A 16,088-nucleotide genomic window follows, 5' to 3' on the forward strand; every position below is an offset into this window, starting at 1 on the left:
GCTCTTGCCTGTCTTGTAGGTGGGACAGAAACAAAAATGTGAACTTGCCATGCCACTGTCTTTGCTGTGCCCTGCTCTCTTTTTTTGTAACCCAAGGCATGTCTCAAAAGTGAGAGAACCTACAGCACTGGGTGGGGAGAGCAAGGGGCTGTCCTACGTATCCCTCCAGCCCCAAAATATCAGATGCAGCTTTTGCAAAAGCCAGATTTTCTCCCAGGTCATGTAGGCTCATGTGCATATGTAAAGCCTCAGTCTTACTACTCGGGAGGTGGGAGGCAGTTTAGAGGAGCACCTTCCACATACGAGAATACATTCTCTGTGTGTTGAGGCAGGATGCACGATTATCACCCCTTTTTAATCTACCTCTGCACAATTTCTCTTTTACTTCCATTAGGAAGCAGATTAACCAGAAACCTGTAATGTTGTGTTTGGGACTGAAGTAGCAGGAAAGCCAAAGCATCAAGCTGTTTGCTGAAGCTTAGAGGAGCCCTCCCTGGCCTGGCACCCTCCAGAGGGGTGGACCACAACTCCCATCAGCCCCAGGATCACATGGCTATCCTGGTTGGGACTTATGGGAGTTGTAGTCAGACCCATTTGGAGGGTGCCAGGCCAGAGAAGGCTGAATATCAAAGTCTCACTTGGCTCGTTCCTTTTTGTGTGTTTGGGTCTCTGTCTCATCCTCCCGCAGTTGATGCAGCCCCTCAGCTGCAACTTTCTCCCTTTGCAGGAGAAAAGAAAGGCACTGGTTGGTGGTCTTATTTATCCCATTTCATGCCTGTCACTTGTGCAGCATAAAACATTGCGGAACAAAATGGTGTGTCAGGATGGTGCGCTCTGGATGCTCCCAACTCCACATCATCTTGGAGGATTCATTGTTAAAAACATGTTTAAGTATTATAGTAAGTGACATCACTGTAAAACTTGCTCAGTATTTTGACATCCTTAATATGTTACAGCTAAGCTTATCTAGGAGTTGTAGTTCAAGGAAGGCACTTAAGAAACTTCTCCAGCAAGAGTCTGATAACTTCCTCACTTTATTCTTGTTGTGTACAGCCTAATAAGGGGGGCAATCCTCACATTTTTTGGAAGTGAAAGAAATTGTTGTGTCTGCAGTTAGGGGACAGGATGGTGGGTTCCTGTGAAGCCTTTGCTTCTCGTATCCTACCTTATTCTTATGAATGTGGAAGAACTGAGCCTGCTACACACAGATCCCCAAAGGTAACTATTATTTCCAGGATGGGGTGCTTAGAATCCCACATCAAAGGGAAGCAGTTTCCTCTTCCTGTCAGCCAACCAATTTTGTAACATCAACTCTGCGCATTAAGATCACCTTTCCTTGCCCGTCTTTTAGTTTGAAGGTTTGGAAATAAGCAAGTGAGTGTCAGTGGTTTTAGCTTCCTGGGGCCAGAGGAAGGGGTGGGGTGCAGTTGCCTTCCTCTCCCTGTTCAGTTCTCTGAGCCTTTTAAAAAAATGCTCTTCAATAGAGGGAAGTGCTCTTTGTTTCAATGTCCAGGGGCTCACCTTTCAGGAAAAGGTGGGATCAGTGAAGAAGGGAGGCTGCACATCAGCTGCCAATGAATTCTGCACTGTTCAGTATCATAACAAGGAATAAGGTACTTCTCCTTGGGACAAACAAGACACCTGTGGCCATGGAAGATTTAGGTGGTTAAACCTAGCTGTAGTATTTGCTGCCCCAGGTTCCCTGTAGGCCCAAAGGTGGCCCCTTCTCCTCCTCGATTGTTCCCATGTGGGGGCACAGTGAGAGGTGCTTTTTTCATTCTCCCACCTGCAACCAGGAAGCATCCTGACAATCCTGCAGACTTATCATAGAATCATAGAGTTGGAAGAGACCACAAGGGCCATCGAGTCCAACCCCCTGCCAAGCAGGAAACACCATCAGAGCACTCCTGACATATGGCTGTCAAGCCTCTGCTTAAAGACCTCCAAAGAAGGAGACTCCACCACACTCCTTGGCAGCAAATTCCACTGTCAAACAGCTCTTACTGTCAGGAAGTTCTTCCTAATGTTTAGGTGGAATCTTCTTTCTTGTAGTTTGGATCCATTGCTCCGTGTCCGCTTCTCTGGAGCAGCAGAAAACAACCTTTCTCCCTCCTCTATATGACATCCTTTTATATATTTGAACATGGCTATCATATCACCCCTTAACCTCCTCTTCTCCAGGCTAAACATGCCCAGCTCCCTTAGCCGTTCCTCATAAGGCATCCTTTCCAGGCCTTTGACCATTTTGGTTGCCCTCCTCTGGACACGTTCGTTTGTCAGTGTCCTTCTTGAACTGTGGTGCCCAGAACTGGACACAGTACTCCAGGTGAGGTCTGACCAGAGCAGAATACAGTGGCACTATTACTTCCCTTGATCTAGATGCTATACTCCTATTGATGCAGCCCAGAATTGCATTGGCTTTTTTAGCTGCCGCGTCACACTGTTGGCTCATGTCAAGTTTGTGGTCAACTAAGACTCCTAGATCCTTTTCACATGTACTGCTCTCAAGCCAGGTGTCACCCATCTTGTATTTGTGCCTCTCATTTTTTTTGCCCAAGTGCAATACTTTACATTTCTCCCTGTTAAAATTCATCTTGTTTGTTTTGGCCCAGTTCTCTAATCTGTCAAGGTCGTTTTGAAGTGTGATCCTGTCCTCTGGGGTGTTAGCCACCCCTCCCAGTTTGGTGTCATCTGCAAATTTGATCAGGATGCCCTTGAGTCCATCCTCCAAGTCGTTGATAAAGATGTTGAATAAGACCGGGCCCAAGACAGAACCCTGTGGCACCCCACTAGTCACTCTTCTCCAGGATGAAGAGGAACCATTGATGAGCAACCTTTGGGTTCGGTCAGTCAGCCAGTTACAAATCCACTGAGTGGTAGCATAGTCAAGACCGCATTTTACCAGCTTCTTTACAAGAATATCATGGGGCACCTTGTCAAATGGTTTCCTTTAAAGTAGAAGCCTGACAGTCTTGCTACTTTTACTGCTTTCAGAATGAGATCTTGGGGAAGGGCTGCAGCTTGGCTGCAGAGCACAAGGCCCCAGGGTCAGTCCCTGCAGTATCTCCAGGTATCGCTGGGAATGTCCACGTCTGGGACCCTGGAGAGCTGCCACCAGTCAGTGTTGACATATGGAGGTGGGCTGATGGCCTGACTCGGCACAAGGCAGATTCCTATAACCGTGCCAGCAGGGTGTTAACTTCCAGACACAAACTATAGAGCATGAGCTAGAGGTGCAAGGAAAAGGTAGCCCAGCTGCCCCCAAGTCATGTGCAGTGGTAAAGGCCCTCCTTCCACACCATCCACCCTTCCTAAGATATAAGTGGAAGGTGAAGGGGCAGCAGAATGAGTGGCTGTACCTTACGTGAAACACTTCAGCTGCCTGAGCAATGGATTTTGTGTCCTGAAATGAAGCCTTGCTGTGGTTGACGAGTGTGGCGAAGGGGCATTCAAGTCCACATCTGTGTGGGGAAGCAGTCTCCTGCAGCGAGGTTAGAGGCCATGACTGACAGCGGTGGAGGAAGCCGCTCGGGCACCTGGGACGGTGTGCCCAGGAGTGGGGCGAGCCGTCCATAGGGGAAGGGTGCACCGCAGGGCCTCCGGAGTCTGCCTGCCCCCTCCCACTCTGCTGCCCTACAGCTGGGGGAGGGGAGGCAGCGGGCAGACCATTAGGAGAGCGCAGAGCCTGCACGCACCCAAGCCACCGTCTCTCTCCCAGGCCCCGTGGTGAGTGCCGCCCAGCATTTTGTCACCCCCCTCAGTGGTGACACCCGGGGGCGCTCCACACCCACTACACCCCCCTTCCTCCACCCCTGGCTGCGGGAACAATTTGCCAGCTGCATCCAGTGACAAACACTTTTAAGAGCAGCAGTGGACCCTTCCTCTGAGCAGCAGCAGAAATTCTCCCCCACAGCTTCAGTTTCACAGCCTTCATTCCAATGCTACAAGGTAATATTTGCAGAGCAAAGTTTCTATATTTAAGTCTGTATGTATTTTATGCAGGTCTGAAAATATGCAAAATAAATAGGTGTTTTGCCAATTTCCAACTTGTTGGCTGTTCCTTTGTTTCTCTTGCAGACAGCTAACAAATGTAGCCCAATACTTTTTGCAGGAAGGTGGATCAAAAATGGTTTGGGCTGCTGGGCCAAAGTTTGCCAGGAGGTGGGGAGATCTCCCTCCCATGCAAGAAGCAAGCACACAATTGAAGAGACGACTCAAATGCAGTTACACAAGCAGGCCCTAATTTTTTGGCAGATAGCACCAGAAGACCGTTCCAATTCAGGGCTGCTCCACACCTGCTGGTTCAATCCATCGGAATCTGGGTAGCATTGGGAGAGCTTTGTGGCTGGGAGATGCAAGACTCCGTTCAGCAGCTGAACTTGCAACATTCACACACTGAAGTCTCCATTTGGTAACTGCAGTCACTAGGGCAGTGGTTTTCAAAATTTTTGAGCCCATGTCTCCTGTGACCAAGCCCTGGGGGATACAAGGGAATCCCCACTTGTGGCAGTGGCTGGCTGCTGGCGGGGAAGGTGTGCTTCGCCTTTGCCAATCAGAGCAACCAGCCTGTCATTGCTGGACCCCTGAGGATCTTCTAGGGCTTCCTCAGCAGAGCTGGACAAATGGATTCTGGATTTATTCTGTTTCTCATTTTCCCGCTCTTAAGTTCAGTTTGCCTCATTTCCACAAACATTTGCATTTTTTAAAAAGACACATTAAAATTAATGCACACTTTTGTGCATTGTTCCCCTAATACACCATTTGCATGCAGCTTTGCAAGCAATTTCCCCTTACAAAATGCATTTTGTACGTTAATTTCACCAATATGCATTTTTATACACATTCCTTGATTGATTGAAGAACTGCAGATCAACATTCAGGGAAGTGTGGATTTCAAAGGTAAAGAGGGTTTCAGTTTACATACTGGTTTAGGAGCTGCAAATTTGGCAAGTGTGCCTTTCTCCACATTCCTGCTCCACATGTAACAAAAAGGTGACTGGTCCAGAAGAAGCCTCAGCTGGCCACCTTACTTGGCTTTCAGACAGAGCTAGAAGGAGACTTTAAAACCAGTCAGGAACTAGTTCTATTATTATTATTATTATTATTATTTGGGGGGGGGGGAACCCTACAAGATAATTTCAAAGCCATGTTTCTCTAGTCTTTTTAATTCACATTGCCACTTACAGTCACATGTTGCTAGTATAGAGAGGAACACGGAGGCACGATTTCGACTGCAGAACCTTCCCCCCACCCCACCCCACCTCCCTTCGGTGGGCCTGTGGCTGCCCAAGCAGCTGCGGGGATCTCAAGGTTCCCCCAAAAAACAGTGTCAGAGAAAAATGAGGAGAGTTGTGTTCCAAAACCCTGAGGGACAAGAGCTGCCTGCCTCGCATTCCTCCGGCTGCAGGATTCAGCTTTACAGATTGCCATTACGCTTCCAGCCCTGTAATGGGAAGAATACTTTTCCCAGAGTGCAGAACTTCCTCCTTCACTTCTAAGGTGCAATTTTTTTCTGAGGCTTTCCCCACTTGGACCTATTAAGGAAATCTGTAACTGTTGACTTAGATTACAGGCAAGTCATCACAAAAAAATATAGCCAGTTATTGGGAGTATTCATACAGTCAGTCATGGGATCTGCAACAGTCCTATGGCATCAAAACACTCTTTGTAAGCATCAGAATTATAATATGGGCTCTGCTCCTCTCCACCGAGGAGTTTGGGCTACTTTCTCTTTTGAACATCAGCGGTTAACAGGCAAAGGTGGAACATGTGCTTCCATCAGGATGTTATTCTGGGTGATACCTGTTGGATTTAAACATAGAAGGATTAAAATAAAATAAAATAGATGCTTCTCTTCTCATTTTGCAGCCCCTGCCTAAACAGAAGCATTGTTACTTGAGAGTCCTGCATTGCAAGATGTTAGACTAGATGATCCTCAGGGTCCCCTTCAACTCTACAATTATGTGATTCCCACCAAAAGGTCAAAGGGGAGCTGAAAGGCAACTAAGGGATCTGGCTTTTTAAAAGGAAATTCTTTCCCTATAAATTCCTATAAATTCTAATTGTTGTTGATACAAAATACCGGTACATTTTACTTATGGTCACCAATCAAAGCAATACGTACTGCTATACATCATATCTGTAATAATTTTGGTATAGACACTTTGACACAGCTTTGTTATTATATTCAGAAACATTTATCCAAGTGTTTATTACAGTTTTATTTTTAATATTTAATATTTAACATTATATAATTGTTGCATGTCATATGTTCTAATGTAAAGAAATATATATCTCAATACAAGCATATTAAACAGTTTAAAGATGAAAATTAATTTAAAAAAACTTCTTTACGAGCAACAGGGGCTGGGCTGGATGGACCTTTGATCTGATTGATCTATTTTTGATGTTTCTCTTTAGAAAGCACCTGCCTTGAAATAAAAGCATGTTTTGACAATCTTGCCTATTATAAATCATCCACTGTGTCGCACGATGAGGAAGGAAAATCTAAGAGCCTGCTAGATCAGGTGGCCCATTTTGTCCAGCTTCCTACTCCGAGGGATCAACCAGCTGCCCCAAAGGGAAGAAGCCCCCAAGCAGGACGTGAAGGCAATAGCAGCCTCCTCCCCACTGACGACCCCCAGCAACTGGCATTCAGAGGACTGTCCCCTCTGATTCTGGACATAGTGTGCAGACATCATGATTCATGGCTATTGATAGCCCTCTACTCCAAGAATTTGACCCAGTCTAACTATGTGCTGCATGTAGAAGTCCTTTCTTTTAACTGTCTCCTAAATCTTCCAACATTCAGCTTTGCTGGATGTCCAGCAAAACAGTGGGGTGAGAGAAAGAGAAGCTGTTCCCTTCTTCAAGGGAAGAAGCTGTAGTTTGAGCCTCAGACTCCAAAGAGGGATGGGCATAAAGGTTACATCTCATCAGCATGGAAAATCACAAACAGATTATCAATATAGAGAAATAAGGGGGCAGCACACCTGCCTGGGAGGTAGAAGGCTCAGCACCTGACATTTCCAGCTCTTGTCGCCTAGGCTAGGTGGACAAGCAGCCTCACCATCTGGCCTAGGGGGCAGCTTCACATGCAATTATTCAAGCAAGGCCAACTTAAACATACCCAAGGGACTTTTGAAAGTTTGCTTGGCTTCATGATAGTCTGGTCTGACACTATACCTGGGTTTAATTGGGTTCCTCTTGGTTATCTAGACACTCACTTGCAATGTTCCTACACTGGTCTGCTCACCACCCCAAGTTACCTGCAAAAACCTCACTCCAGCTACAACATTTAGGCCCCTAAATCTGCTCTGCCAGTCATTCCTTCAGCATCCAGTTCTTGCCTGTAGAAAAAGGGCCACAGTCATTGCAAAGGACTTACCACCGTCAGTTGTCCATTTTTGGCTTTGTAGACCTGAGCATCCTGCCCAGTGGTGAAAACCATTGTTCCTTCTTTCCCTGAACTGATTTGGAACTGGAGGCTACAAAAAGAAACACCAGCAATGACATTCACAAGCCCACCAGGCTTAGGTGCAAAACCACCATCCTGGCCTCTGGGGAAGGGTCCGGGAACTCAGGGAAAGAAGACCTGCTCTCCATGCAGAAATAATAAGGCTGATAGTGAAGTCCCTGGAGAGCCACTGCCAGTTGGATAGACCAATAATAAATGAATAATAGTGCCCCAGTTTAGGAACTCCAATCCCTGAGGGAGATGTTGCCAACTCTTTTAAACCTTTACAAGCCAGTTGAATCCCTGGCCCTTCACTCAGGCTTTGGGAGGCATTTCAATACCAGCACCAACATGTGTCTTAGTTGGCTGGAAGCAACCACCTGGGGGTTACATTCCAGGAATGGCACATATATGCAAAAATGTATATAGTTGAACCATCCTCATGCGAGCAATCTTACCTTCTGAAGCCAGCAAGCCCAACGGATCCTATCCCCACCCCAGGCAAAGCAGAGTGTTTCTAAGCTGTCCGCTGTGCTTTCCAGGCTCTCATGTGGCTGTCGGTGTTCCTGCAAGAGGCTCCCAGAGCCCAGTAAGCAAGTGAGAGCTTTAAAGCTCTTTTGATGCCAGGAAAACCCTGAGCAAAAAGAGCTTTTAAGCTTTCCACCTTCTGCACATTTGATTTGTGTCATTTCAGCTGGCCAGACTTCAAGTGCATAAAGATGAAATCACACCTGCTCACTGGTTGCAATTGGACTGTTCCTAGGTGATTATGATGATGGTGGTGGTTGTTGCTTTTGTTATGAAACTCATTACCTGTCCTTCAGCAGCAGATCTCAGGCAGGTCACAGCAATTCAAAGTTCAGTATTGAAAAACAGTTAAAAGAAATGACAGCCACAGGGATTGAAGTGGGTCCCAAAAACACAGGTGTGTCTTCAACAGTCATGGAAAGCTGTGCAATTAAGGGACCAGTTGCACTTCAATGGGATGGGAGTTCTGCAGTTTGGGGGCTGACACAGAGAAGGCCCTCTCCTGGGGTTACAACCCCCCTCCCTTGCAGTTCTGAGGGCAGCAGAACTACCAAGAGGGAGTCCTCTGCCAATCTTAGCACCCAAAAGGGCCTAGAGGGAAGGAGGCAGTCTCAAATATTTCATCTGGGACCCAAGTGGTTTTTCTGAGCCAACTGCACTGGGACAAGGATGTCAGAGGCATCAGGCCAGAATCCCCCAGTGGCTGTTCAGATGTTTCCCAGAAGCCCACTTACAGGCTGCGAAGGCACCAGGCCTCTCCTGCCCTTCCTAATTCAGTGGTGTATCCTTCCCAATGTGGCATCAGAACAGCCTCTTCAAAATAGTCCCCTGGGTTTTTGCTTTAAATACATGGAGTGTGAAATTCAGGCTGATAAGCAGGCCTGTGCTTCCTATGTCATCAGATGTGGGTGATGCTTAAGAACGATCAATCCCATGATTTCATTCATTTGCAAATGCAAAGGCCTCAGAAGAGTGAGGGACCCACCTTCCCTGGACCACCGAGACATTCTGCTTGTGGGCCAGAATGCAGAGTTTTGTGACCGTCTCAAAAAAGTGCTCACACTGCAGAATGGCGTCTCCCTGGAAGCAAGAAACGGAGTCAGGCAGGGCTCTCCATTCACAGAGAAACACCCTTTTCACCACTGTGTTATGATCAGACAGCTGCATTTGAAAATTGAATACAAAGAGGTTACTAACACTTTTCAAAAGCAAAATATAAAATTAAAAAATGCACTTGGGCTAAACATGTCTCTATACCAGTGGTTCTCAAAGGGTGTGGCAGGAAAATTCTTTTATTTTATTTGTATTTTTAGCATTTTCTAAAACAGGAACATAGAGCATATTTAACGCCCCCCCCCCGTCCCACTTACAACTTCGTACCAAATACCACATTTATACATATACCATATGACTTCTCTTCCACACTTTTCCTGGTTCCTTTTGCTTTTCTACTACTCCGTGTAATCCACATATTTTTAATCATCCAATTTGTTATCTGTCAAATACTCTATTTCAAATCTGCTGGATTTACTAGAGACCTGCAAACTATGCATTTGTCCATACTGGTTTTTGAAATACTCAATAAACTTTATCCATTCCTCCTTATATTCCTGATCTTTGTTTTCTCTTATCCTGTTTGTCAGACCAACCAGTTCAGCACATTCAAACATTTTCTTCCTTAGTGGGTACTAGACTTGTTCTCCCCCTTTGTGCCAATAAGGTTCTAGCTGCAGCCGTCGTGTAGAGGAGTAAACTCTCTTGCTTTTTTTTTACCATCCTCAGGAGGAAAATCTCAGGTGTTTGGGGAAAAGTTTTTTTAAGTATCTTTTTAAATTCATTACATAGTCTCCCAATATTCTTTAATTATTTTACAGGACCACCACATGTGAAAAAAGATCCCTCAATTTCATTACACTTCAACATATACCTTCTTCTTTTTTAGACAGTTCTGCCAATCTGTTGGGTGTTAAATACCATCTGTGGGACATTTTCATCACATTTTCTTTTAGCACATAACATGCCATAAAATTCATATTTATTTTCCACAACTTTCCCCATAATTCATAATCAATACTGTGACCCACATCTTGGGTCCATTTAATCATGCTCGATTTCACAAATTCCTCTTTAGTTTCTCGCTCCAACAGCAGTTTGTACATTTTTTATAATACTTTTATATTTGTATCTAATAGGACTTTGGAAAACATACTTTTGTTCTGCAAAGCCATTTTTCCTAGCTATCTTAAACAATTCATTAATCTCATGTGGTTTGGTGTGCAGCCCCATATCCTACCACTAAGGAAAATAAAAACTGGTAAGCTAACTTGTCACGAGTACAGAAGAGGAGGCCTGGGCTGAATTAGGCCAAAGGGGCCCCCTCTAGCCCAGCATCTTGTTTTCACAGTGGCCCCCCTGATAATAATAAGAGCAAGGCGCGAGTGCTCTCCCCACACTTATTCAAAGTCATGCCTTTCTCTTCTGATAATGATTAGCTGTATCACAGGCATCCATTGTCTCAAAGTAAGGCGTTCCTTTTGCTCCTTAGCTTGTTTTATTTCCATGCATTTCACACACGCAAACACACACCATGGACGGGTAAAGGGAAACTGCTACCTTTTCTGGTTTGCTGTCTTCTGAAACATGGATGACTAAGATATGGTCGCCCAAGCTGCTGGCAGAAAGGCCTTGGAAAAAGAATGCAAAACAAAGTCACTTGCTAGAAAAATTTAGAAGGACTGCCTTTCTTTGCCAAGCTGCAAAGAAGCCTGGCAGGTAGATTTTATTGTGTGCTTGGATGCAGAACTGAGTTTCATACTTTACTGCTTCCTCTCCCTCACATGGGCCATCTGACAGACTGCAAGAAAGGACTGTTATCAGGTGGGGGAGGGGCGGTCAACCTGGGTCCCTTTCAGGCTCTTTGCTAGAAGAGACTGCTGAAGCAGCCCAACCAGTTCCTTTGCCAGAGGGATGGCCTTGGCTGACCAGGCCATTTAGGCTATCCAAACAGGTTGGTCTCTCCCCATCTCACTTGGCTGGATGCCTGGGAAGGGAAAGGGTTGCCCAAGGACAGCAGGGATGTTACCTCTGAGGGTGGCGTACTCAATCCTCTGCTTGATCTTGGCCATCTCCACCACATAAGCGGCCACACGCGTCAGAACCAGCAGCCTCTCTCGGGGCTTGAAGCCATTCCGGTCGTACTTCACCACCGGCGTCACATACTGAAAACCAACCACGAGGCGAGTCTTAGAAGCAGAGGCAGCTTCACCCGAGAGTCGCAGCTTTAGCCACACACCATTCAAGGACCACTGTGCAGGTAGGCCTGCCCTTGCCCCACGCACCCCAGCCCTCACCTTCACTCTCTCGTGGCGGATCAGCTGCAGGACTTTGGGGCTCAACTCGCTCTCGTCTAGGAACACAGGAAAGAGCAAGGGTCACAGTCCCGACACAAAAGTGGGGAGCCACAAGGAGGCATGCACAAAAGGAAACTGATCTCGGGGAGAGATTTTAGGCTGCCTCTGGCACAACAAAACACATATCCCAGTCAGTACCAGCTCTACCATTAGGCAAAGTGAGGAGGCTGTTGGTCTTGATTGTTATGGAAGGGTAGAAATTGCTATTTATTTACATATTGTAATATTTATACTGCTGAAGGCAGGAAGGAGAGGTGCTTCTGGGATTAATTTTTGCCTCAGTGACAAAACAACTTGCGCCTTGATCAGCTGCTCCATCACAGACTCCGCTAACCCAGAAATATTACTTCGGGTTAAGAACTTTGCTTCAGGATGAGAACGGAAATCGCGTGGCGGCGGCGGGAGGCCCCATTAGCTAAAGTGATGCTTCAGGTTAACAACAGTTTCAGGTTAAGAACAGACCTCCGGAACGAATTAAGTACCACTGTACATATAAAGGTTTTAAAATATGTATCAAACACTTTAATTATGTACCAGTTAAAGTTACCGTATTTCTCCCTCTATAACACGCAGATTTTTTTCTCCTGAAAAGGAAGGGGAAATGTCTGTGCGTGTTATTGAGCGAATGTGTGGTCCCTGGAGCCAAATGGCAAAAAAAATCAGGCAAAAATCAAATCGTGCGTCTCGGAGAAGGGAAACCTGAAAAGAGGAAGCGGCTGCTTTCCTGCATTCTGCCTCAGGGTCTTACTGCCCACCCTCCTCTGTTTCGTTGCTGTGTTTGCTGAAACGGAACAAAGAGCAGGGAAAGCCCCTCCCCTCCAGGCAAGCAGAGGGGAAAGCAGAGTGTCGTCTCTGTGCTCCGGTGCTGCTGAAAACATGCAGGAGGGAGGGAGAGAGAGAGAGAGAGAGAGAGAGAGAGAGAGAGAGAGAGAGAGAGAGAGAGCTGGCTGGCTTGGGTGGGTAGGTGAGGGAAAACTTTTGCCTTCCTTTCCTCCCTCCCGTTATACCCCTCTCCTGCATTCTTAGCCAGCTGCTTCTCTGTACACCCCTCTCGTGCTCCTTGTCCATTCTGTGTTTTTCCTTCCCTCCCCACTTAAAATGTGGTTACAAAGCATGGATCCACATGGATCCTCAGGATCTTTGCATTGGGTCACCCCAAATTCACCATCAGATCACATAGCATGTCCACGGCTACAGCCTGCCCCCCAAAAATCACGCACCCACTGTTGCCTGGGGCTGCAATGGTGCAAAAATGTGGTTAAAAAGCATGGATCCACATGGATCCTCAGGATGTTTGCATTGGGTCACCCCAAATTCACCATCAGATCACATAGCAGCCTGCCCCCCAAAAATCACGCACCCACTGTTGCCTGGGGCTGCAATGGTGCAAAAACGTGGTTAAAAAGCATGGATCTACATGGATCCTCAGGATCTTTGCATTGGGTCAGCCCAAATTCACCATCAGAGCACATAGCATGTCCATGGCTACAGCCTGCCCCCCAAAAATCACGCACCCACTGTTGCCTGGGGCTGCAATGGTGCAAAAACGTGGTTACAAAGCATGGATCCACAGGGATTCTCAGGATTTTTGCATTGGGTCACCCCAAATTCACCATCAGATCACATGTCTGTGGCCACAGCATGAAGCACAAAAATGATACATCCACTGTTTCATTCAGAATGTTTTTTCCCTTGTTTTCCTCTTCTAAAAACGATGTGCGTGTTATGGTCAGGTGCGTGTTATAGAGCGAAAAATACGGTAAATGTCTGTAACCCAGCTAGACTGATGTTTTGGGTTTGTATCTGTGGGGGTAGAAGGTATAGGAGCAAGCCTGCTAAACCAGTCCCTCTGCCTGGGCAGTGGTTGTGGCTGACAACATGTGAAGAAAATGTGAAGCACAACCAAATAAGTTGCTCCGTGCCATCAAACAAATGGATGGGTCTTTCCTCTGCCCCACAAACTGCTAGGGAGGAGAACAAAAGGCAGAGTTGTGTGGGAGAGCCGGAAGCCGTTTGGAGACACAGAGACCTGCTTGCTCTGTGCTGGACCCCAAGCTGTGACTAATGGGGAAGCAAGATCTGTTAGGGTGTTAATGCTGGGAGCCCCTCCATCCTCTGATCAGGTTGTATATATGGGCAAATAAAACCATATAGCCTAAAGACACCAGTCTCTGCCAACCTTCATTCCAAGGACCCTGGGAAAGTGCCTGGAACCCCTGGATTATCTCCCTGCTCAGATATTGTGCAACCATACCGTCGTCTCCTTGGTAAGTGTGTGCTTTGGGGTTTGTCTGCTCAGGTAGGCTAGCTCCAAGTTCTCTTCTGTTTCCAGGGCGACTCTTCCTAAGAGATGCCTTAGCTATGCAAAAGTTTGGTTAGGAAATCAGGCTTTTAAGCTTTCATTCTCCTCTGCTTGTGTAGCCTTACATATTTGGATTTCCTTGCAAAGGAGAAGCCCACAATGTGTGTGTCAGGCCTTGTGCCTCCTGTGAACCAAATCCTCAACCAGCCTTGCCCTTTCTGGTCTACTCACTTAGCCTGGTCTCAAGAAATGGTTCATTCAGGCTCTGGGCATAGCCAGCCTTCTTCCCGCAGAAGATGCCACTAGCAATCACTTTTTCCTCCATCTGTTTTGGAGCAAAAGAAAGAGACTAGGCCAGTATTTTGCAAGAAGGAAACCACATTAAAACTCTTACTTCAGGCTGATGTGGGGAGTTGTACTTATGTTACTAAGAGGCATAAGATCAGGACACCTTCCCTCCTGCAAGCCATGGGCTCAGTTTTATTCATTCATTCATTCATGTATTTGTTGTTGTTGTTGTTGTTGTTGTTGTTAACAACAACAACAACAACATCCTGCCTCAAGGTGACTTACACAGATATATTGAACAAACTAAAAACAGAAAATAAAATCATTAAGATGCAATTAAACACAAATAGATTTAAAATAATATAAAAGATCTATTAAAAATACAGATAATTATCACAACAACAAATCACAGCACCAGCCCTTTCCTCAAAAACATTCAGTTCTTCACCAGCTGACAAAAGGACAGCCAGGAGGAAGCCATTCTGGCTTCTCCAGGGAGGCGTTCCAGAGTCTGGGAGCAGCCCCCCCAGAGAAGACCCTCTCCCACACCTCCATCCACCAAGCGGACCTGTCAGGGGGGCAGGACTGAGAGAAGGGCCTCCCCCAAAGATCTCAGAGCCCAGGCAGGTTTGCATGAGGAACGGGGTCTCTCAGGTAGCTGACCTAAGTCCAGAGTATCACCGGCACCACTGACTTCCTGTTGTAGGGAGCGGGGCAAGGGGATGCGAAGACCAGCGTGGTGCAAACGCACCGGCAGGAAGCTATCCAGCACTCCAGGTGATGCATTCGTTTGTTTGTTGTTGTTGTTTTAATGCTTTATTGAAACAATACTTTAAAAACAAACCACAAAACACTACAGTAACAACACTAAAGAACAAACAAACAAGAAAAAGCATCACATATTCCTTTGACTCCATTCATCCCACTATGTTTTCTAGGCTTCCCTTTCGATTTCACACTTTGTTTTATCACTTAATTTTAATTATCACTTAATTTATTCATGTTTCATATTGTCCTGCAAGGTTCAGCCTAGGCTCGTCAAAGCATTTTTACAATGTAGCTGTAAATATTTGTCAGGGAACTACCATCAGCTCAGAGGCGAGAGGTGGAAGGGCAGTTGTGTTACAGGGAGCCTCCGAAGATCTGGCGAAGCAGTTCCTCCTCTGGCGAGGAGGAAAGCCCCGCCTCCAGTGGGGAGGGGGTGCAGGGACCAGGAGATGCTAGGGAGAGCCCCAACACTGAGCCTGAGCAAAGCGGAGGGGAGGCAAGTCCCCCTTTATCAGCGCCCCTTCTGCGCAGTAGGTTTGGGCGCAGAGAGGGGAGGAGAAGGATGGGGGTCACACGACTGTTATGCTGGGGGAGGTACATGGACTTGCGACGCTCTGCACTGTAAATAGTTTGTATTAATAATAAAGCCTGGAAAAGAAGGGTTGGAGTCTTGCCTGTTTGCTCTCGAGCAACCACACCACCACCTGACAATATTCTTTAAAGACATTCCATTCTTTATTTAAGCTCTGTTTTGAATCAGCTCTTAAGCTGCCAGTCATTTTGGCTAGTTCTATATATTCTGTCATCTTCACCTGCCAGTCTAATTTGGTGGGTATCACTTCTCCTTTCCAATTTTTTGCTATCAAAATTCTAGCCACCATTGTTGAATACATGAAAATGTTAGGATATTTCCGTTCCACCTTAAAAGGGAGCAGGCTTTGTGAGTCACAGAGTCTGCGTATTTCCTGTTCACAGGAAGTTTATGCTTTTGTTTATGCTTTTGTTTTCTCTCTGTGCCTGAGACATCAACGCAGGCAGCTATGTTTTCTTTGTCTGACCAACGCTGAATAAAGTTGTAAATAATGCTCTCCTGCGTGCATCTTTCGCTGTGCGAACTCTGCTGATAGAGCGTGCACCAGCTCTGGAATGTGGCAAGCTATTTCTGGAGCTCGTGTCGCTAATTGAATGATACTGCATGTCTACAGGAGATCGATGGATCGTCCGGAATCGACGTGGGGTCTTGATGGATTTTGTCTCCCTGGCAGTATCCCAACAGAAAATTCTTCTAAACATTTTCGGGATTTCATTAAACATGATTCCCAACAGGAAGACTCCT

The 16,088-nt window shown here is 46.3% G+C and overlaps 1 protein-coding gene across 5 annotated transcripts in view; it reads right to left on the bottom strand.

Moving 5' to 3' along the window:
• Positions 1-5,145: 5,145 nt before the first annotated feature.
• MYO1H (myosin IH) overlaps positions 5,146-16,088 on the bottom strand; it is a 57,396-nt gene continuing 46,453 nt past the window's right edge. For 4 of the 5 annotated variants that reach the window (XM_077917711.1, XM_028705145.2, XM_028705152.2 and 1 more), the window contains 7 exons: positions 13,928-14,021; positions 11,335-11,390; positions 11,067-11,202; positions 10,598-10,668; positions 8,970-9,145; positions 7,388-7,487; positions 5,146-5,802 (listed from right to left, as the gene is read on the bottom strand). In XM_077917711.1, coding sequence (XP_077773837.1) covers positions 5,779-5,802; positions 7,388-7,487; positions 8,970-9,145; positions 10,598-10,668; positions 11,067-11,202; positions 11,335-11,390; positions 13,928-14,021 — 657 coding nt within the window. In that variant the 3' untranslated portion in view covers positions 5,146-5,778. The remainder of the gene's footprint in view (positions 5,803-7,387; positions 7,488-8,969; positions 9,146-10,597; positions 10,669-11,066; positions 11,203-11,334; positions 11,391-13,927; positions 14,022-16,088) is intronic. The other variant, XM_077917710.1, reaches the window with a different exon arrangement.

This window comes from Podarcis muralis, chromosome 13 (assembly GCF_964188315.1).
Source record: "Podarcis muralis chromosome 13, rPodMur119.hap1.1, whole genome shotgun sequence".
Classification (NCBI taxonomy): Eukaryota; Metazoa; Chordata; class Lepidosauria; order Squamata; family Lacertidae; genus Podarcis; species Podarcis muralis.